General features: G+C 44.6%; 1 protein-coding gene across 1 annotated transcript; it reads right to left on the bottom strand.

The window, feature by feature from the left end:
• Positions 1–615: 615 nt before the first annotated feature.
• limch1a (LIM and calponin homology domains 1a) lies at positions 616–23,674 on the bottom strand. Its single transcript, XM_061083473.1, has 22 exons — positions 23,507–23,674; positions 17,910–17,980; positions 17,721–17,790; positions 17,509–17,615; positions 17,386–17,416; positions 17,178–17,288; positions 16,341–16,468; positions 16,082–16,152; positions 14,834–15,029; positions 7,362–7,491; positions 7,087–7,244; positions 6,357–6,987; positions 5,446–5,802; positions 4,508–4,610; positions 4,322–4,347; positions 3,717–3,809; positions 3,414–3,615; positions 3,225–3,324; positions 2,986–3,078; positions 2,780–2,888; positions 2,437–2,539; positions 616–1,903 (listed from the first exon to the last, which is right to left on the bottom strand). Exons 1-22 carry the CDS (start codon positions 23,672–23,674, stop codon positions 1,878–1,880), a joined length of 3,084 nt encoding a protein of 1,027 aa, XP_060939456.1. The 3' UTR covers positions 616–1,877.

Genomic DNA, 23,674 nt, shown 5'->3' with positions numbered 1-23,674 from the left:
AGCACATTGGTTCCGGGCTGCGTCACGACATCAGAATAAAACCGGAAGCCTGAAAAAAATAAAAAATAATAATGGAAATCTAATGGATTATTTGCGCAATATATTAGGTATAGAAATTTCAATAAATACATTATTTAAATGTTAACAAGTATAATAATATACTGTAATGATGATATTTTGTTTTCCTGTATGTGAAGTGTTGATAAAATGTCTGTTTTTATTGTACATCATACAAATACACACACACAAATATTGGATTTATATTGATAATAAGAAGAAAAAAGAAGAGGAGGAAGAAGAAGAAGAAGAAGAAGAAGAAGAAGAAGAAGAAGAAGAAGAAGAAGAAGAAGAAGAAGAAGAAGAAGAAGAAGAAGAAGAAGAAGAAGAAGAAAACTCGATGAGAAAAATTCTGCATTTAAAAACCACAAAGCGTTTTAAATGCAGGACTTAAATTCAATACTCTTTATAAAATTAAGTCTATGGATAATTTCACTGTTCACAATCTGATCTTTGTTAGAGCAGTTTTCACGTGTTCACTCCTTTTATTTTGCGTTTATATTTATCAACGAAATCTAAAAGAAAAACCAAAAAACGAAACAGGATTCCCATTTAAAATATTTTATTGATAAACATACACTTGCTATAAAAGACGATGAACTCTATCCCTCTGAGAGATGACGACACGTGTCATGTGTCCAGTACAGAGGCAACAACACAGAGCGGAGACTCTGGGGGCGACAACACTTGTGAACGAGGCAAACGAGGAGAGAACTTCAGGACCCGGTTAACTGATATAATATCTGGAAAGCAGCAAATAACTATGTCATTGGTTTAGCTCATGGGGAAGAGAGAGGGAGAGAACAGGAGGTGATTCGGAGTGGCTGATCCATTTTTTTTTGCTGGTATGGAACTGTGCTTTAAGTCAAATCACATATTGCATACATATACATGCACACACTGATAACACACACACACGTAATGCCAAGACCCAGAGGTCGGCGTGAGTGTGAAATCCCCCTAAACACAAAGTACACTGGCCCTCGCATTCATCACATAAGGCACTGATTCAGGACGCAGTCAGTCTATGAGAATAAACAACGGCTAAAACATCTTAAAGGGAAAATACTTAAAATTCAAAGAACAAGAATTATTATTACTGTAAATGATGCATTGTCATTCCTGTAACATTAATCGTAAAGAACAAAAAAAACAACCCTGTGTAAGTCAGCCAGAGTCGCAAAAACTTAGAAAATATTATGATGTACAACATACAAGAGGAGAGTCAAAGTTCAACTGTTGAGACGACAACAACCTACGTCAAACTCACACTTCGGAGCAATACTCACAATAACTTATATATGTTCTTCTTTCATGCAAAAAAACATAAACACAAAAGCAAAGATGGGTGTGTGATGAGTAAGGCATTAAAATGGTCAAGCTACTTCAGGTGATCCAACCCGAACCCACGAGTCACATGATCGGAGCGGAAGCAGTAGACAGTAGCTCAGGAAACTGTGTTAAGAGACAGTAGCGTTTAGTTTGTAGCGACACATGTTCAGCTTACGACGAAACAGATTCTTATTTGAGTGTATTGACTGTGCAAAGGCCTAAACACACTGGATTCAGATTTATTATGTCCATGCTACACTGAATAACAAGAAGTTGTATACATGTGAACAGTGAGAAGCACAGACGGCTCTGTATGTGCGTGAGATGTTCTTTCATTTAGTCCACGTGTCAGTTCTGCTCTCAGAAAAACATCCATTAAGCTGTTTGTGCATAAAAAGGGACGATTCCAAAGTTCCAAAGAGATTCCAAGCTTGATCCAATCACAGACTGTGAAGGAGACGGTGGAGTTCCAGTTTCACTGCAGCTCATCATAGTGTAGTGGGCTGTCCTCTGCCTGCACACACACACACACCACAAACACACATTTGTAATAAATCTTTTTTTGAGATATCGATTTGACCCAAACTCAAAATGTCCTCTCGGTAATCAGAGAGTGTCAAAAAGGTTTTGCATTCTTCTGAACTCTATTCGAAAATATTCAGGGCTGAAAATTTCTACAAATAAGGATTTCAAGTAATGTTTTTTTTTAAGCTATTTGAAAGAGTACATAGAAAGAAAGCTCATTACCATTCCTCAGTCATTTTTTTTTTTTTTTTTATCAATATTTTTTATTGAAGTTTCAAGTGCATATCAAACTTTATGACGAATTTACCAACATTTTCATTTATATCCCCTCGAACAGCATTCCTCAGTCATTTTAATTTGAAAGTTTAAAAACACACCACAAAGTTACGCATGTCTTCCTGTAAACACATTATTAAAATGAATGTATAGATCAAGTGCAATTTCTATGAAAATAAAATCCAATATAAGAGAGAATCAAAATAAAACAAAAAGTGCTTTCCCCCGTGTGTCATGTTTTCTCACCCCGAGTTGCCATGTAGCACTCGTAGCAGCTCAGCTGGCCGTTTCGAATCCTCACGTCAGTCCCTGCAGAGGCGTCGCCCAGCTGCCCATCACACACTCCACACTGAGGAGAAACACATGGCATCGTTTCAAAGAATTGTCTTAAACCAACCTTCATATGGATAAATATGGTCATATAATAAGCACAGAAGATGAGGATTTTTATTGAAAGTTATATGAATCTTGTAAACGAAAACTTACAAATCATTTACACAGAAGGGAGAAATGGTGCTCCAATTTGAAATAGAATAAAGTATGAAGTTTCCTTATCAGTGTGAATGTGTGTATGAGATTAACACCATACCTTAAAACACTGGATGTGGAAAAACAGTCCCAGTGTATCGATGATCATGGCCGCTCCTTTTCCCAGAGGCTGAGAACAACCACCGCAAAGCCTCTTCCCACTAACACACCTACACACACACAGAGTTCATATTCACATCATTTAAGCCTCAAAGTCAGTCGGCCAAACTTTTATTTGCGATTCCATATGTGTTCATGTGTTATTACCTGCTGGGGGAAGGTGGCTTGGGTGGTGATGATGATGATAAAGAGGAGGAAGACTGCTGCTGTTTGCCTGTTACAACATCATGTGATCCAGACCTATGTTCAAACAACAAGAACCATGATGGAGACACTGCTCACATATTCACAACAACTGTAAGACGGATAAGAAAAATACCAGGAAGCCAAAAACATAAAGACCAACTTCTCACACGTATAAATACACAGAAGGCATCTCGTCGTACCTTTTAACAGCATGTGCCTGGTTTAGCTGGAGGTTGCGGTCTAAGGAGGTGGTCTTCCACAGCTCCTGTTTCTTTGAGGGTTCACCATCACACACAGGATCTACAGAAATGCATCAAAAATTAAAACTCCTTCACTGAAACTCGGAGGAATACAGGGCTGTGCACCAACAGTTCCTGTGTGAATCTCACCCTGGAAAAAATGCAGCTTTGACGCGTGCTGATCCTCGGTCCCCGTGGAGACTCTTTGGCCGTTCTGCAGCGGGGGAGCATGGCCGTTCTCCGTCCTGTTGTTTTGCGGCGCTGACGGAGTCGTCTCTGTCTTGACGAGCTGCTGGTTCAACGAGCCGCTGGGAGTGAGGGGCGCTACAGTCTCCTCCAGAATCCGTCTCTCCTGCAGGGAAGGTAAACGCACAAAGAGGAAGATATAAGACACACAAAGCCATGAAGTATTGTGCTTTCCTTTTAAGTGTCAGTCAGTCTGTGTCTTTGCACCTCCTCATTGTGTTTTCGTTCCTCCTCCTCCACCTCTATCTGGGCTTTTTCCCACTCCTTCTTCAGCTTCTCCTGTTCTCTGTGGTATTGCTCCTGCACAGACACGATGTACATGTTAAGTATATGCACAAAAACACACACACAACTAACTCATGTAGATATACAGTGTATACACTAACGTTCAGAAGAGGCCGTGTCCTCTGTTTTGTAAACATTCACGGAGCCATGCATCTCCACACAATTCCACCAGTGTACCTGTAGGAGGCGCTCCTGCTCCTGTTGCCACATTTCCAGGCGGTTACGCTCCTCATTGGGGTCCCAGACCCAGTGATTAACACGTTTAGCCAAGTTCAACATGGGGGTCTCAATCTACCCAGACCCGACACACAAGGAAATACACACACATACACACAGACACACACATACGCACACACACACACGTACAGGAAATGTGTACAGACCGAAAGGAAAAGAAAGAGAGGAAAGGTAAGAGGACAAGTCTGACTACAGTGACTACAGGAGACAAAGGGTCAGGACAGGGTCAAATTTAAGAATGAGGGAGAAACAGAACAACAAACAAGCTGGAACAAGCCAGAGATACTCACAGTGACACTGCTCTCCTCCGGTCCCTCTGTGGACAGACACACAAAGTAAAACATGAACGACTGAAATACAGGAAACGGTGCAGACATGTGCAGGGGAAAGTTCTGCTGTAAACAATACTTCTCTGAGATTTGAAAGTATAAGTTATAGTTGAAACAGGAGAGGTTATCTGGTTGAAGCAGTTTTACCTGTGACGGTGGGAGAATATTCTTGCATGCTGCTGACTGATGAAGCTGGTGGTTCCTTTTTTTCCTTCGCCGGTGATGCAAACAAACCAGTCGTCCCATTGACCTGAAAGTGAAACATTAAACCAAATGAATGCCTGATAACTACATTATCCCCTTGTTTGAATTTGTGTATTTTCTAAAATACCAAATGTACCATTATCCTGCTTTTGGACGTTGCAGCCAATTCACAAAACACTTTCAAAAACCGAGCATTTTCATTCTGTCCTGTGTTTTTCTTCTTCACCCTCCAGGCAGTTCATGTAAATGCATTATTAAAATCAGCCTGAGGAGACTTGCTTTACATAGAACATCCATCACAGTGAACGACTGAAATGTTTGGGTTCAGGCTCATGTCTAATCCACGGTGTGTCGTAATTTCTAGTACAATTTAAGTTATTTGGAAGTTACCAGATGCACTTAGGCCTTGTTTGTATTTAATACTTTTGCCAAGGAGCTTGTGTTTGGACCCCTGTCCATGGTCTGCTTGTTTTTGTGTTACACAAACACTACTGAGCAAAATTGAAGAAAGAAAGAAAGAATTCCGTTGTGAGAAAGATTTTTTGGTAGTTTTGTTTTTCAGATTTCCCTGACAACAATTCATGGATCGTGATCTTGTGCAACTAAATTCACAATATCCCTTTGACAATGTCCATGTTCGTGCACGTTTTTCCAGCAGGGTTAAAATTTCTTCCAGCGCAGCATGAAGAGAAAGAATTGACAGCTCTCAGGTGTCAGAGGTTTCAGGAAACACTTGAGTGCTCCACGATGGAATTTTCATGAAAACAATTCCCACTCCCATGTGTATTTTCCATACAGACAGTTAACACACTGTGATGGATCATCTTTCTTAAACTAGACTGAACCATCTGCAGTTTGTGGGTTAAAACACAAGATGTTACCTGTTTTATTTCCTGTCCATTACTTTGCTCGGGGTCGAGCGGCTCCACCAGCGTCTGCGTCAGCTCGGTGACAATCGTTGTTGTGATGATGCAGTTTCGGCCTCCAATCAGGGAGCTGATGGCCGAGCCTGAAGAAGTGGTGGACTTCTCTGTCTGCGGAGGTGGAGGAGGCGGAGGTGTTGGCTGTTCTGTTGTCTCCTGGTTTTTCACTAGCGTCTCCTCAGCGGGGAAATCTTTCTCTGTCTGTTTGGAGCTGACCTCTTCAATCTCCCGTGGCGAGTGCTGAGGGGGGGCGGGCGTGGCAGGAGTGGGTAAATCCTCTGTGGCCTCTCCATTCAAACGCACCGACACATCCATCTGATTGGGACAAAGACACAAAGGTCAGGATTGCAAGGACAGTTTGATCATGGACACTTCACTGATCCACTTTTCTTACAAAGAGAGATAACATAAATGACGTTGGCGCTCACAACAATGACAACAACAGCTCAAGCTCGGATCTGTGTCCCGAGTCAAGCAGCCGGTCTTTATTTGCTCCGGCTCAGTTAGTGCAAGTTACTATTAACTAGCTTCAGAGAGAAAACTGCAACCAGCATCACCACAGGCCAAACGAACAGAAGGGATTATTGGACACTGCAGTAGAATAAATCTAATTAAATAAAGCTGTAAAAAAGTCAGCATGGTCTGAGGCAAGAGGAGCAATCGGGAGACAAAGATCTGGGAACTCATGTGCAAATATATAAGTCAACATAGTTATGAGCTGTACAGACACATTATTCAACACACCTTCCAACCAGAGAAATAAAAATGGGCTCTATGTCACAGGGAACAAGGTCGTGGGGAAGAGAAGAAATGATGAAGTATCAGATGATGCTAATGGATGATGGTAATGGCTGACATGGCGTCCTCACCTTGACCGGTTTGTGTCCAGACGGCGTGCTCCTGGGCTGGCAGTAGGGCTTGGCTACCAGCAGGGGCAGCGGCCTGGAGGGAACAGATGGCGGGGAGGGGAGTTGTTTGGTGTGAGGCTTCACTTGAGTGATCTGAGGCGGCGTGTGCTTGGTCTGAGGCTTCGCATCTCCTGTAATCTGCTGCGTGTGATGTGCGGTGGGAGACTCTGTTGGTTTGAACTCAGGTTTGTTCAGTTCTAACAACTGCGGTGGTTTATTTTCTGCATTTGTGACAGTGGTGGTGGGTGTCAGGGAGCTGGTGGGGACAGACACTGACGTCTCTTGTTGAGCAGATGTATCTTTCTCTATGTCTTCAGGTTTCATTTCCCTTGGTTCTGTTATAACAGCAGGTTCTGGTTTGCGCCGTGGTTCTGACGTTTCAGAGTCTTTAACAGCTGAGGAGGTTTTGTGCTCTTCCTCCACCTGACCGGCGTCTGATGGGGGTTTCGAGGTGGATCTGGGCAGTTTCAGGCTGTCCAGTGTTGCATCGCTGATGGTGAAGCGGAGGGCGTAGCGCTGTAAAACCACGGCTGCCTCCTCTGGAGTGGCTGCGTTCCTGTAGGCCTCGCACAACTCCAGCTCTCTGCGCTCCCTGGAGAGGAGGAGAAGGCACAGACACATTTAAGAACTTTTCCTTCTGTTGTGTGTCAAGCATTTTAGGATATAGATTGAAAAAGAATCATCATCTTACTTGTCCTCCACGATCTCTTTGTACGTCTTTATGCTTTTCCTCTTGTGGCCGTCACCTCCCTGCTCCTTCATGCTCTTCTCCATCCTCTTCCTCTCTTCCTCCTTCTTGATCAGTTCCTGTGATGTGCTGCGACGCCGAGTTTTCCAGCGAGCCAGGTCCTGGTTCAGCGCAACAAACAAATACAGGATATAAGACTCTGCACAAGATATATTCCCCTCTACTATTTGAACGGATGCAGCTATCTTTATTCTTTTATAGTGTCATAACTTTCTTACATTATGCCAGTGGTCCTCCTCCTCCTGAAAGCTGTTGAGCTGTTCCTGCATGCGCTCGTGTCGGGACTGGCTCAGCGGTGGTAAATCTCCCACCTCCTCCTCGTTCAGCATGTCACCCAAACTCACACTCCTACACGGGAAAGAAGCAGACACGGTAAACTCATGTGAATCAATGCAGCACATGACCCAACATGATGAAAATTCACATGATCATAATCCAATCCATATAAATAAAACCCATTCAATGATTAAAAAAGAAAACAGCAGAGAAAGTCTAACATGGACACAGAATCAGATGTGGTCAGGTGGTAATTAAAACCTTTATGAACACGACTGATACCAGTCCAGCGAACATAAACACAACTGTATTGTTCTTTATGTTCTGTTCTGTAAGAGCTGGACTGATATTAGTTGTGTACGTTGCCCCCACATCTGCACAGATTAACGGAAATATGTCAGTGATCCATAAACTCATCACAAAGCAGTTAAACAAGCAACAAAGCAAATGAATAAACCATGACTGATCAATCTAACATAATTGTAGTTTAAATGTAGTTTTAAATCATATTTTAAATAAACAAGCAAAATAAAGTCATAACACAATTCAGTGGTGGAAAGAAACCGAGTACATTTACTGTATATGTACAGGATATATCTGACAAACAGCCCATTTGGACGATTTCATGAGTATACGAGTATAATGTTTGTATACATTTGTTTTATTAATACTTTCACAAAGCATCTGAGTACGTCTTCCACCACTGAGAGAATTACATTCAAAATCAACTGAAAAGCAAAATATATTAGTATAAATAGTTTAAACCCTGATGTAAGTAATAACCGCTGAGTTATTGTGTTTTATATTAATTATATTTTTCGAGTGCACTCTTTGAAAACCGAGCGTGCACAGCATGAGTGTGTTGTCGTCATGCAGAGGCTCGTCCAGGTTTGAGCCGAGAGACTTACTTTGTGTCCTCAGACATAAAAGCAACTCGCCGGCTCATCCTACAACAATAACAGAATCAAAGAATGAGAGGAGAGAGTGGGGGGGTGTTATGTCCAAGTGCTACAGTCACATCTCAAAGGAAGAACACTTTATCATTACAGCCAAAACACTTGTGAATATCAACTTTGTGATCAAATCTGGACATGGAAGTGATGACATGAGCACAAAGCTCAGACAGGGATCTCACATGATGGGAGGCAGATCATCGTCCTCCAGCCAGAGCGGTTTCTTTCGTGGTGGCTCATTCACATCCCTTTTTCTCTCCTCCACCCTTCTCTCAGTTTTTGTCTCCACACTCTGCTTTTCCAACACGGCCTCCACTTTACAGATCAGTGCAGCAGCGGCAGCAGCAGGACTGGGTGGAGGGGTGAGTGAAGGAGAAGAGAGGGACTCAGTCAAACCTGCGACTCTCAGGTCTCCCTCTCGCTTTCCAGCCTCCTCCTTCTCCCGCCGCTCCATCAGCGTTGTACACTTGGGGCCGGTTGGGGGGGCAGGGGGTGGTGCCTGACGCTCTGCTGCTACGATAACGCTGCTGCTAAAATCCAGTAACAAGGCCAAGATTACGAAGAGACACGGCTTGAAGGGTAAATCAAGATGGAATCACAGATGAAAGAAGAGTGGCGCTTTCTTCAACTATGTTTTATGACAAATAGATAATGATCAGACCCCAGTGTAGACTGTTTGGTAAATCGATAAACTTGATTATTATTGCTAGTTACTGAAAATAGAAAATTGTTGAGCCAATTTTAAAAAACAAAAACCAATTAATTACATTTATTCAAATCAAAGTTAAGAAGTTATTAATTAATGAATCAATTAATTTACTAAAAGTTTATTTTACAGCTCAACAATTTCCTCGTGAGTTTCCTGTAAATAGCGTTCTGATATTAGTTGGTACTGGTTTTAGAAAAATATGGTATTTAATTGTTCCCCTGTAATTGTATATGTACATAGCAGCTCAACTGAACATTAAAAATGTGATTATATATGTTCTTCGGACAACTTTGAATTTGTTGAGGGTAGAGACTTCAGTAATAGGTAAATAATAAGTCATCATTATTTCAAATAAACTTATCAGGTCATTATTATGTCATTACAGAACTGGTTAATGTAATTTGTGGAGAGAAGTGCAGTTTTCTTTCCTCTGTGATTCAGCAATGATTTACACATAAAACACAAACAACAGTCGATGGCTCCAAACTCAAGTACAAGTCCAAACCGAGCACAAGCTGAGCCGAGCCACGTGAGAAGCAGAGCTGTGACCGTGACGATAAATCAAATCCATCAGTCCTGTGATTCACAGATAATACAAATCCAACCACATCACACACATGCAGCTGTAGGCGCTCACACATGCTGGAACCAGAACAACTACACCATCAGGTCAGAATCAACCAAATCCTCCACAGGGACGTGTTAATGTCAGTAACACAAACCAGAAATCCCACAAACATGGTTAAACCTTTATATCTCCCAGGGAAATAGGGTTTTGTTAGTTTCTGCAGTTAACTAACGCCCCAACCTCTTCATCACTCAGACGCAGTAAATACCTTTCACTAGACATCCTCTCAGCGTGCTTGGGTCTGCTGTGTAGCGGCTTCATTGCCGACACAGGGCTGACCTTGTATTTGACTGATCCAGGTACGGGCAGGAACTGGTTCCTGAACTGATTAGTCCTGGGTGCAGCTGGTTTTTGGTAAGATCCCGTCCTCCGTGCCATCATGTCGTCCTTCTCCAGGTCGGGCAAGGGCTCGTTTTCATCGTACTCATCCTCATCTTCATCATATTCCTGTTCGTTGTGAGGCGTCCTTCTCACCATCATAACGTCAGGCTGTGGTTGAGGTGTTTCCATGTGAAATCTTGGCTGTTGTTGTTGTTGTTGTTGTTGCTCCACTCTGTGAGAGAAACTCTCTTATGATTGAAATAACTGAACATCAAGTTGGAGAATCTCTTTGAGGATGCAAACCACACCGAGCTTGTTAGTTCCCTCTGCACACTGTTAGACACAGTCCCACACAAATCTCAGCCCACCTGACGCCCAGTTTCTTGTTTCTCTCCATCTGCACCTCCTTCTTGTTACGAGGAGCAGCATCGGGAGTGTCCTCCCCCGGTGTGCAGCGCTTGGAGCTGGGCAGAGGCAGGAAGCGGTTGTAAGTCGCTGTGGCTGTGCTTTGTTTATGGAAAACTCCGGCCCTCCTTGCCATCATGTCGTCTTTCTGAAGATCTGGGATCCTCTCCTGCTCCTCCTCTTCCTCCTCCTCCTCCTCCTCCTGTGCTCTCCTTTCGTACTGAGCCAGACGAGCGTCCAGCTCAGCAGGAGTCGCGGCAAACTCAGGGGTCCAGGGTGGGAGACCAGCAGAAGGAGGTGTGGTTTGACTGAGGTCGGCTCCATCAACCTGGCTGTGAGAGCATCACATAAACTTCTAATGCAGCAAGAGAGATGGATAATCTAAGATCACACCTGCAATCACAGCCTTCAAGTCAAAGCACGCTCATGCAGAAAGGCAAAATCGTGTTCAGAACAAATACTGAACTTTCAATGAGATGTGAAAACCTTAAATAACTTCCAGTAAAGGAAAAAACAAATCATAAAACATGCAAAAACAATGCAAATGTCCCGCAACAACAGTCTGTGATGAGATGTTGAGCCACATCAGACACTTTGACCATCAGAGTCTTGTGACAACCTCCATCCACAAAGTGCTGTGATTTCTCACCATTGAATCAATACCCCAAAACCCGATAGACGGGTTCAAAGATTCACTGTTTTGTTTCTCACATACACAAGCAACGTGTGCGGTGGAAGGCAACGCGGCATGCTCCTGAAACTAGTGTGAAGTCAAACAAGATTAGAAAAAACTGGATACAAGATAAAAGCATGAAAAATGATCATATGTCACATTTTAAAGTAAAGTTTGTGCACAAAAGCAGATCTAATAAACAAAGATATTTTAGGAACCTTTAAATATAAAAATTACAGAACTTCTCAATACTGTCCCTTTATTCCAGGATTTGTCACTTTATTTTAGTGCTGTTTAATGCCTCTCTATTTTTGAATTCGTACTTTTTTATTTATTTAGCTAGTTTCTTAAAATTCCTTAGTTGGTCCAGATGTACAGTTTACAACAGCAAGGTACACATGCGTGTGTGTTTGTGTATGTGCGTGTGTGTGTGTATCTTTGTTTCTTATTAAAACTACAAGCAAATCAGTTGAGCGCGCAGAGGTTCATCCAAACTACCTAATTTACTCATTCAAATATGCTTGTTTTCTATGACATTTCTCAAAATGCCGTTGTTAAGCATTTCAATTAAACCGATTAAAAAGCAATGCAGCAGAAAACAACGTCTTTCTTTCCTCAATGCAGTCCATGAAAGTGCACGTAAGCAGGGATTCAAGCCTCTAGAACCTAAGTTGACTCGTACTTGGCCTTGTCCGTACCTGCGTTCCCGCTCTGAAAGCTGGGAGCCCAGGCCAATGGTAGGCATGGCTACAGTTGCCTTGGAAAGGAGTCGTCTTAGCAACCCCGTCTCCTCCCCTTCATTTGATGTGTCTGTGTCTATTGGCTGCTTGATCTCAGTCACGCCCCCAAAGGTCACAACTTTGCTGTGACCTCGTCCAGCCTTTGCTGATCCGCTGAGAGGAGTCCCATTACTTTTCTCCAGACAAGCCTGACACACAGGTGCCGCGCTAGCCTCACTGTAGATGTAACAACCTCACAGATGAAGACACACACAAGTACGCACAAAAACACACACACACACACACAGACACAACAACAGCCAGAAAAAAAAAGCAGGGGGAAAAGAAATCATGAGCAATAGGAGACAAAGGATGAGACTGTGAAGACAAAGGAAGGATGAGGTGGAAATGATGAATCAGGCAGGAAGTGTGGATGGACAGAAAAGGGGAATAACATGGAGATGTGAACTTAAATCACCTCACTAACGTGCACGTTCACGTGTACTATCTACTCTAGGTGGCCACATTTTCCCGTTAACTGCTGCTGCTCCTTTGGGAACACAAACAACTCTTTATCCTGTCTGATGACATCAGCACGGAGAGAAATACAAAGACGTAGCAGTGCCCACAGCCAACAGTCGCCTCTTTTCTTTCTCAGGCACACACACACACACACACACACACACACACACACACACACACACACACACACACACAGTCTCATACCATACACACAAGCCAATTCCTTCTCTGTTTCAATGGCCGTCAAAGAAGACTGAAGAGGCCTGACGTCCAAAATAATGAGGAGAATAAACAAGCAGACGAGGACATGGGGAGACGAGGAGAACAGGGAGACTCAGTCTGGGCACATGAAAAACACAACAGGTTACAAGAGATTTCAGAATGAAGAGAGATGAAAGGGAAAAAACAGTTTCTGATTTTGTTTCTAACAATAAGAGACTGTAAGAGGAGGGAACTATAAAGAGACAGGTCCTTAAATCTGGCTCAGGTAAACTATATTTATGCTGAAGGCTCCTCGTGAGCCTCTGCGACCTTGACACCTTCCCCTGCCACGGTTCAAATTGTTTCTGCAGGTTTCAAGAAGTTAGATTGAAACTTTAAGACTTTTTTAAGACCATAATAAATGCAAATCAATGTAAACTGCGACAGATATAAAGGAATATCAGAGTCCAACTTACACTCAACATAAATGGAGATAATTAAAGTGGCACCATAGAGAGTAACCCTTGAAACGCCCCGTAATCTTGTGAACTACAGGCAGAGAAAGTAGATATCGGTCAGGCTCTAACAGACACACACACAGACACACACACACACGCACACATACACACAACACTTGACATACAGCAGTATGTCAGTGCTTTGTACTGAGTGTGTGCTGAGTGTGTGTTGGGCACCTGGGTTCAGTCATCTTGAGTTTCTCCCACTTCTTCATGTCTGCCTGGCTCATAGAGGCAGAAACGAAGCTCATTGGTCCCTCCCTCTGAGGGAGGGGCCGACTCTGACCCCGCCTTCGAGCCAGGTCGTCCTTCTGCTTGTTAGGCATTGTTTTAACCCTCCCCTCCTCCTCCTCATCCTCCTCTTCCTCAGGGCAAGGGGCAGAGTTTAGGAAGGGGTTGTCTTTGCGTGTAATGATGTCAGGAAGCGCTTCCTTCTCACTGTCCAATCACACGAAGCCAGTGCAGTGGCATCACACATCACGAGTTACACGTCAAAGTGGAGCACACACATCAAACCACAAGTGGCCACAACACCCAGAGGAAAGAAAAGAACAGGAAATGGAAAAGAATATTTAGAAGTGAGTGAGTGGAAATGGAAGAAAAAAGGCAAATTCAAACAAAGGCACACAGCCAACCTGGTCTCTCTCTCCTGCAGTGTTTGCTGGGAGGCCCGGCGAATCCCCTCCCAGCGCTCCTGGTCTTTCTTGCTACATATAGGCGGGACAAACTGTTGCACCTTGGGAGCAACGGCGCTGCCACGAGCTCGCCTAGACGCCAGGTCATCTTTCCGAACATCTGGAACTTTCTGCGCCTCTGCCTCCTCCTCCGCATCCGAGGAGGAATCCCAGGCAGATTTCTGAGAGGTCAAAAAGTCGTTATCCCGGCGAAGGATGATGCTCGGGGACGGTGGCCTCACTTCCTCCTCCTCCACCGTGCTGGAGTTGGGGATGGGATGACGTAGCATGGTCATTTCAGAGATGATTTCAAAATCCAGCCTTCCACACGGCGAGCAAAGGTAGTGACGTGCAAAAACTCAGACTCAGCGCGTGCCCACACAAAATGATGATTAGTTAGCGGTAATATGTGCATTGACACACCAACACCACAGCACTCGCTCAATCAGGGAGCAGCTCCCGTCCACTGAAACCTCAAATCCACCCCCCCCACGGGCCTCTTATCTCTCATGACACCAATAATGAGCAAGCGGTTAGTTTCCAGTCGCTCCACAAATCAGTACGCTATCAAACAGAACTCATGAGGAAACCAGGTTCCGGAAACCAGACACAGCAGCAGTGTGGGATCAAACCACAGACACATTCGCCTTCACAACTTCTTGTTAGTGAACACGAGTGACATCAGTTGAGCCACAGCGACAGCAGCAGATCTGGTGTCCGTGCTCTCTGACCTGCTGTAGCGAACAGCAGCCGGCAGAACTTTAATCCCCATCTTCTCCAACTTCTGCAGCCTCCTCGGCTCCAGCACCTCCTGCGCCACCTTCTCCTCTTCCTGTTTTAGTTTCTCCCCATTGTTCTCGACGGCCCAAGTGACGGTCTTGGCAGTTTTGAGGTGCAGTCCAGTTCTTTTGCTGGACTGCTCCGGAGTGGCTTGCAAGTGACTGGAGAACAGTGTGTGACGGCAGGAAAAGATTAGGTGAAGGGAAAGATAATGGAGGTGTGTGTGTGGTCTGTGTTTTCGGCTCAGTTTTACATATCTACCTTTTCTTTGACTTAGATTTATCGATTCTATTACTGTGTCCGTTGTTTACCTCCGCTGCTCTCCCTCCTCTGTGTGGGGTTTTCGCCGCGGAGCCGGGATGTAGGAGCTGGCGTTGGTTCGGTTGGGAAGAAACTGGTTGAAAGCGATGGAGCTCCTTGACTCCCCGCTGGCAGTCCGCCTGGCCAACATGTCGTCCTTCCTCACATCTGGCCTCCTGCCGTCGGCCTCTGAGTCGCTGCCTCGCCCTGGGCAACAATGAGAGATGAAGCGTAAAGTTATAAAGAGCGAGTGCAGTTAGAACATATGTCAGGACTTTGTTTAACTGGTTATTGCATAATAACCTTTGTAAACACTAAACAGTTATATGTGGTTCTATATCTTTTTCATCTAAAACAGTTTCACCTCTTTCCCAAATTGGAATTGTTCTCGAAATTCTGCATTTTCTTTGGTGAGTAAAACGTCAACACAACGGATGAAACAAAAACTGCAAAAATCGAAAGCACCATTATGCAAACGGTCAGAAATACAGAGAACTTTCTTATCTTTTCCACTTAATCAAAGCATTCTTCAAAATATACTACAATTTGGAGTATAACCCCCCTGTCCATCTTTCTTATTGGTTAATAAATAAACTGACACTGTCTTTGTGAACTCAAGGACATGAGGGGAATTAGTCCATTCCCGGGCCTATAAGAGTGTTTTTCTTGTCACTCTGCTGCACACACACATTATACTGTCAACAAAAACGACACAAACAGGATGCATGTGTTATCCCCTTCAAACACACTCACTGACACACACACACACACACAGACTGACATATGACAGGCAGGATGTTGACCTCAGTCTGCGTTTCCCAGGTCCAAATCTGTGGTGATTGCTACTTAGACCAACAGCTGCTACATCTGGGGCACACACACACACACACTTACACACATACTCGCACACACACATACACACACACACCACACATACACACACACACACACACGTTCAGCTGTTGTCCATAGCCAGCCTGACTCCCCATACCACACCAAGGTTAAATTTCAACATGTTAGAGAACAGTAGTCAGACTATTTATGGATGAGTGGCTTTGTATTTCTGCTTTTGGGAAACATTACACGTCTTTGCAGCCTGTGTGGGAGTTATATAAGGAGATCGAAACCACTCTCATGCTTGTGTGGGACGGAGTTGCTGAGTTTGGCTTAGAATGCAGGAGGGAAAGGTTTGCCTGGTGTTCTCCAAAGGCCAAAAACATTAATTTTTTCCTATTTTAGAGACGTTTATCAGAACCAACCATCAGTGTTGCCTCGGTTCACCACATCAGGGGAAGGACTGTGCTGTGAGCGCGAGCCAAAGGAGTCCAGACTGTCCAAACACAAGAGAGAACAGATCAGAACACATATCACAGCTTCACACAGTAGCTACTGTATCGACACATGCGACATTTTCATTGAACTGCTCATGGCGAATCTTAAAAACAAGAAGTGTGTGTGATGCGTGTGTGTGTGACATGTGTGTGTGTGTGTGTGTGTGTGTCGACAGATGTCTCTCACCTGTCGAGGGAGTTGTCGCGGGTGTGTCGTGGTGGAGAGAGAGACTCGCTCCTCTCGGAGTCCCAGCAGTCGTAGCCGCTGTCTCTAACACTGCGCCTCTGTGGACCTTCGCCTCCTTCCTCAGTCTCCTACGAACACAGACACAACAAGAGGCCCCCGGCTCGCTTTACGTTGTTCCGCCATTTTCAACCACCATAGAACCCATACTGTTTTTTAGTATATGACTGGAACGTGTGGTCTATGTGTGAAATTGAGGATGTAGTTGAGAACCATACTACGCCAATTATCACATTGATGACATGTCATTGTGTCGTATTTGCGTCATTTGGTTTAACCTTTATCTGTTTGCTTCTCTCCCAATGAAGCTCTTGTCATTCACATGTTTTTACTGTTCACACATTGCCTGAGAGTTAACGCATGCAGCACATGTCTCTTGTATAGAGTTACTGTGATGTGCTGTCTGCTGTATATTGTTCTTGACTTATAAATGAATATATAGCACTTTTCCAGTCTTATTGACTTATTGATTGGTTCAGCTTTGCCCAAAATGCCAACTGGAGGAGCTGGGGATCGAACCACTGACCTAGCTAGTGGGCGACCCAGTCTACTTTCTGAGCTTCTAAGTTCTACGTGTTTAATAAGCTTTAGATGGTCACATTATAATGTCCCTGCCTGAACCAGGAGTAGCTGTGGTGTAAAAACAAAAATGTGTTTTCTCCTCTCTCCTGCATCCAGACAAAGACAGGAAATGTACAAATCCTCCCCCGCACCTCCTCCATGCTCTTATCAGTCATTCTGTCTGCCTCCTACCTCCTCCTCCCTCCTCCCTTCACTCACCATCTTCATTTGGGAAAGAAGCCCTTCAAACTCCTTGAGGTTGAGAGTAGGCCCACTGTAGGAGGCACAGCCGCTGGCAGCCTTCCCCAGCCAGAACACTGTGTTCAGCACCTGCAGGACAGAGATGTAGAGTTGGTGCATTATATAAATGCTACACAAACGAGAATTGAAGGTAACAAAAAAAAGAAAAAAAAGAGCAAGAACTCACATTTTTTAGTTTACGATTGCAGTCAGAGTCCCTGGTGAGAGAAGAGTGTGTTACTGCTGTGTGATACTACATTAAAACAGACATGTACAGCAACAGAACCCACAAAAACACTCCACTATTTACTTGAGGTTCGCCCGCATGGACGTGTCCTGCAAGTCGCCGGGGTCAAACAGCTGGGAGCCCCTCAGGCCCAGCTCCTCACAGCCCCGCAGGAAGACTGACAGGTTGTCCTAGAGGAAACCACAGGGGACGACAGACGGAGTCAGAGTTTATCACGGTGACGAACACTGAGCTTTACTCGACTGAATGTGACACTGGGCCGGGTGTCCTCTTACCAGGCCGGCGATGGGGGTGGGCAGTCTGTTGATCTTCTTGACCAGTCCTGGTCTGATTGCACTCAGCAGCCTGTGTGGGTGGAGGAGGGGAGGAGAGGCAGAGATTTACTGAGCCCCGGGGGGAGTTTACGTGTGTTGTTGCTACTTCAGACATCAAAAAGGGAAAATGGAGTGATGTCACAGGCTTACTCGCATAACAGGATGCCGTTCTCCAGCGCGCTGCGGAAGACCTTGTCTCCGAAGCTCTTCCCTGTGACAGCCTGTGGAAGAGGGACAGGAAGAGACAGGTGTTAAAGAGGTGGATTGGATCCTGGGCTGCAGCCAACAGTTATTTAGAATATTGATTGAATATGGGTGACCAGCTTTTGTTTTTTCACATTTCATTAAGCAGAGTGAATGGTGTCACATGGTCTCACTGTGTTCCTGACAGAGGAACCTGCTGCTTCACGGTTCACCCATCCCCCAACATTGAGCTTCAGTAGAAACCAAATCAGTGTGATGCCAGGCCACTGACACAGCTCCGTGTCCTCGTTCCATTTTCCCTGAACGCGCCCACATGCAGGTCCCTGATTTAGAAGCCTCCAGTCACAGCCTGAAAAAGCTGCAGTGTTAACCTCAATCCTCGAACTTGGACTCTGGTTTGTTCGCCTGTCCTGTGCAGGAGACAGGAGCGTCAGGAAGCTAACACTGACACACTGTAGTACCACAACACTCACACTCACTGCTTTCTGAAACTGTTGTGCAACCAGCAGCCGAAGATGAACGGGGAAGAAGAGAGGTTTGACTGATGCTGACTGACATCTAATCCAGATTAGCACAGATTACGGTTAGCGCCGAAACTGTTAACTGCAGGCGCACAGTCTGTCTCCATCTCTGCTGCTCCCTCGTTTACACGCTTCTACAAACACACACACTCCAGCCTCAGCCGGTGAGCCAAGGATCACATACACTTAATAATCTGAAGGTTAAAATACATCTAAATCATTTAACCTTGAAAAATATTCTTCGTCCTTTCTGTTCGCTGTAAATTATTCAGGATTTATATCTTAACTTTGTACCATATGTGTTAGAGGAAAATACACACACACACACATACACACACTTACACACACACACAGTGCATTTGCAGCTATGAAAATAGTCTATTGTTTTTCGTTATATAAATGATGACCAGATGTTTCACATTGGCATCCCCTTCTTCTTCTTGTCTTTCATCAGTCTACTATCTAACACACACACACACACACACACACACACACACACACACACACACACACACACACACACACACACACACACACACACAAACACACACACACACACACACACTGGCACTGGTAGTGTTTACTAAGGTTCGACTCCAGGCTTCTGAAACATTTACACCATGGTCATGCATTATTTACTCAGCAAGGAGAGCATGTACTGTACTGTACTGAGGAGGAGCAGGACTACTTTGTTTTTGTTTTGTGTAAGTAGCGTCCATGGAGGAGGCCGGACAATCAGTGGGTGGAGGTGGCTGACCACTGTGTTTTGTGTTAAATGCTGCAACTGAAATGCAGCAATTAAGACAGTGACCGGTGTGAGTATAAACCTGCAATAAACCGAGGAGCAGGGACTGTCGAGCCATGAGTGTGCATTAAAAAATAAAAGAGGGACCGAGTGTGTGCATGTCTGTAAAATGAGCATTCACGTCTGCCGCAGAGAGTCCAGCCAAGACCCCGGGGGGCATTTCAGCACCCGCGATGGTAATTCGACCCTCTCTCACTCCCTGGTGGAGCACGGCTCTGCTTAGTGTGGATGAATGGCAGCAGCAGCAGCTACAATTTAAACCCTGAGGAGGGAGCACGTGTGGGTGGGGGGGGGGAGCAGAAGTAGGCCAAAGTGCCCTTTGCTCTTATTTTTAACAACTGCAAAAAGATGGAAAGAATGAGAGGCTTGGAAAGTGCAGAGGAAAAGACACTGATGGAGTCAATTGGTAACACTGGTGTTATTTCTGGTACTAAGCACATACTGCACTGGAAGGACAAAAGCCAAGATTTTGCAATCTCAGACCAAAGTGATGAGGAGTTTGTTTTGGTGCATCGTACTGCAAATTACTGAAATTGTTGTTTATCCTCAGTATGGGAGAGTCAGCTACACTTTGTGCTCCTCATGTATTTCCAATCCTTTTCACAGAGCAAAGCATCTGTTTCGCAAAAGTTAGAAAAACCCAGGGAACCATTTTGAAGAAATGTGAAATAGATTTTTTTGCACATTTTATCGATTTAACTCAAAAAGATGAATTGATGAAAGGACTCAAACTGAGGCCAGAGCTTGAACCCTGCTGGGACCATCCTTCCAGTAATGCCGGTCCTGAATTGAAATGCATTACCCTGCAGTAGGAGATGGAGATGAGGAGAAGAGCACTTTGAGACTGACTTCGATGCCACTGACAGAGTTTGCTGTTTTTAAGTTGTGGGGTTGCCAGATGCATTAACCCTGGTTTTAAAGTTATAATGTGCAGTAGGCGTTTTCCACACTAACACCACGTGGAGCTCTACGAGGAGGAAAAGACAACAAAGAGAAAGAAAGCAGAACAAGTGAGAGAGAAAGGCAGAGGGATGAGGTCATAATCCAGATGCATTGTAGATTTGAGGATGAGTTTAATCTGGTTCAGAGTAATTAACCAGAGTAAATCGACATCAGCCAGAACCAGACCCTGGTAGTTGATTTTGTTCTCTGCAAAATCACGTCATGATATTTCAGTTATTTTCAGTTAAATACTTACGATAGAATGTTATTTTCCTACATTTACACAAACACTACATATACAAATGTAGTCACAGTACTTTTTTTCTTAATCTTAGGGACTTTAAGTAAGCAGTATTCTTAACTAGGATTCAAACTATGAAGTAGATCAAATCTGTTCATCCATCCATTATCTATTCCACTTATCCTTTGTGGGTCGTGGGGGAGGGCCGAAGCCGGTCCCAGCTGAACATAGAGCCAGAGGTGGGCTACATCCTGAAGCTAATTCTAACTGGGACTCTTCTGACTTTACAAAAACTTCAGATGTCACTGAGGCTTGAAAGACATGTTGGGGAACAGCGAGTCTGTGTCAACATTATTTCACATTCTCTCATGAAGCTTTAGATGATCCGTGAATCCGAGCTCTCACACACTTTCTCTCACGTGCAGACCCAGCTGGCCGTCTGAGACCACTGGAGTTAATCTGCCCAGGACAGCTGGGACATCTGGCTAACACGCACACAAACACACACACACACACTTAAGCTCAGTCGCACAGGTTATTTATTCCCTGTGTGTCCGGCCCTCGGTGACAGCAGGAGTTAACTGCCACTCGAGTTCACTGTGTTTGTCTTCTGTCTCCGACAACTTTAACCGACTCAGTGTCACATCCAACAGGTTGAAAGCACCTGGGACAGAGTTCATCAGCTCGGACTGAGACGCTCTAATCCAGTGTCATCTATATACAGACAGAAAGCTCTCATCTGTGCCAGCCTCATTTCCTCCCCGGGTCATGTGGTGATGAAATATAGCCTACTTCTCTACTGCCCCCCCCCCCCCCCCCCCTTAGCGACAGTGACACCCGAGAGCCTGCCAATGTTATGTTCCCATGGTGACCGATGTCACCCAACTGGGGTGTGTCCGAGGAGTAGAATGCATAGCTGATCGCCACGAGTGTGTGTGTGTGTGTGTGTGTGTGTACGCTTTGCATAGCCTTACACACACACACTGCAAATGTTGCATGGAGCATGGGGTGGCACGGTTAACCCTGAGTCATGCCCACCTGTGAGCACGTATAAATACACCACTAGAAATAGAGGCAGCCTGACCATTACTGAAAATACCCAGAGCATTAGGAAGGAAGACGACAAAGCACGAGGAACACAGAGCAGATTAAGACTTAGAGGACGGCATTAACCTGCTCCTCTGTGTGTGTGCTCTCTACTGATGCAACACTGGTGCTTTTTAAGAGCTTCCCAAAATGCCTCCATCGCATAAAAAATATTAAGTTTTCCTGAAAATACAGTATTTCTTCATGCAAACAAAGATATGTTGACTCGAAACTCTACCAATTCATAAATATGGTACACTGTAATATATTCACATAATTTTTACATGCAATATCCATTGTACACAATAAAAAACAGATCACCAATCTTCCTTCTAAGTAGTTATTAGTCTCATATTTATTGGTTGTGTCTTTTTTCAGATTTCTTTTATAAATTTGCACTGTTCCCCTTATTTTGTTGTACTGCTTTCTCTTGTACAATGACTGGATAGGCTTTCTATTCTATTCTATTCTATTCTGTTCTGTTCTGATCTGTTGAGGTCAACTGTGATACTTTGTTAGACTATTGTAAGTTACCTTCAAAACATTTAGAGTCCGCCTATTTGTTCATTAATAAGATATTACGGCTTCAACAACTACAATAAATTGATTAGTCAAGTTGTCGGTTATCGGTTTGGATAATTAAATATGTGACATACAATGTGTGACAAACGCTGAACGATAAAAACAAAAACGAATTTGACTCTCGATCCCTGCTGCCTGCAAACTTCAGAGAGACTCACTGCTACAGTTTAGTGAAGTTACATAACTTTTAGAGCTTGTCAGTGTTTTCCACTTTAATTTCACTAAATCGTTTTGTAATACTAAGTTATTTTTTTATTTCCACTATACCGTCATGTTGCAGATCCAATTTTTTTTCCCCACTTACTTTAACATTGCCAGATGGGGCGTTATGCAACAATTTCAGGAGGACTGTCAGGACTTGGCAGAGGTTTGTCCTCTATTGACTTGTCTTCTGCTTCATGTAGCTTGGAGGGATAATGGTGGATTTACTTTTCCTTACACTTGATGTTAGAGTTAGTCAACAGCACTAGTGGTCCCAGAGCACTTTCTCTATCATACATCACTATACGCTGTCAGTACAGCCGTCAGGGGCAATGAGGGGTTCAGTATCTTGCTTAAGGACACATGCGCTAAAGGGAAGACAGGGATCGAACAGCCAAACCTCTAGTGGACGACACGCTCTACCTCCTGAGCCACAACCGCCCCCAAATACACAACCCAGCTTTGTTTCTGCTCAGATTGAAGGTCCAACCACAGTGGACGGTCCAAGCGGCTTGATACATGCATCTGTTGTGGTTATTTGTCAAATAAATCAATATCTATCCTCTTATGTAAAGCCAGTGATAAACTGGTTAGAACCAAAGCTTGTATACAGGCATCTAAACTCCCTGCCATGTACTTCCGCAACCTTTACTTCCCCAGTGTGATATCGTAGTTGGCAGGTAGTTGAGGCAAACTGGGCCATGATGATGGAGAAACTAGGTCACGCTAACGCAGCTCCACGGGCAAATCGTGATTCACCACTCAGGCTTAAACACAGAAGCGTCCTCAGCCCCATGATGGTGGAGGGGCCCGATGGCAGAGGACCACCGTAATTCCATCCCATCCACTGTTGCTACAGTAACCTACAACATCCTAACCCCTGTTTCATAACCATGGCAACCGGGAATCCCGAACACGAAGGGGGCGTTCCCTGCGTGGATACGAAACAACCCGAAAATAAACGAAGACTTTGGTTGCGTTAGTGTTAAAAGTCCCTTTCAGGGTTAGTGAGGGTTTAAGAGTGGAAACTTTCCCCTGAACAGGTGAAGCTGCACCGGGGGGTGTGAGGTGTATTTATACCCCGGCCTGGTGGGAGTGTGTGGCGGTGTGACCCGCTCCTGCCCCCCGCTGTGCTGCCGGACCAGGCCTCGCTAACTTCACTCACCTCGATCCACTTCTGCGCCTCCAGACACGCCGGCTCCGGCTCGGGGATGTTCGGCTCCGGTTCGGGAAGGTTCGGCTCCGGTTCGGGAAGGTTCGGCTCCTCCGGCTCGTCCCGCGTCGCAGGGCTCGGGACGTCTGCTGCTGCTGCTGCTGCAGGGGGGGTCGCCAT

Source organism: Limanda limanda, chromosome 2 (assembly GCF_963576545.1).
Source record: "Limanda limanda chromosome 2, fLimLim1.1, whole genome shotgun sequence".
Taxonomy (NCBI): domain Eukaryota; kingdom Metazoa; phylum Chordata; class Actinopteri; order Pleuronectiformes; family Pleuronectidae; genus Limanda; species Limanda limanda.
The sequence above is the reverse complement of the archived record's forward strand: the minus strand, read 5'-3'. Positions and strand labels throughout refer to the sequence as shown.

Excerpts from the sequence above, each read along its gene's own strand:
- limch1a (XM_061083473.1), bottom strand. The coding sequence starts at position 23,674 with ATGGCGACCCCCCCTGCAGCAGCAGCAGCAGCAGACGTCCCGAGCCCT. Across the intron at positions 6,988-7,086 it reads AAAGAGATCGTGGAGGACAA|GGAGCGCAGAGAGCTGGAGT; the intron begins GTAAGATGATGA and ends CCTCCTCTCCAG. Across the intron at positions 3,325-3,413 it reads AAAGCTGCATTTTTTCCAGG|ATCCTGTGTGTGATGGTGAA; the intron begins GTGAGATTCACA and ends GCATTTCTGTAG.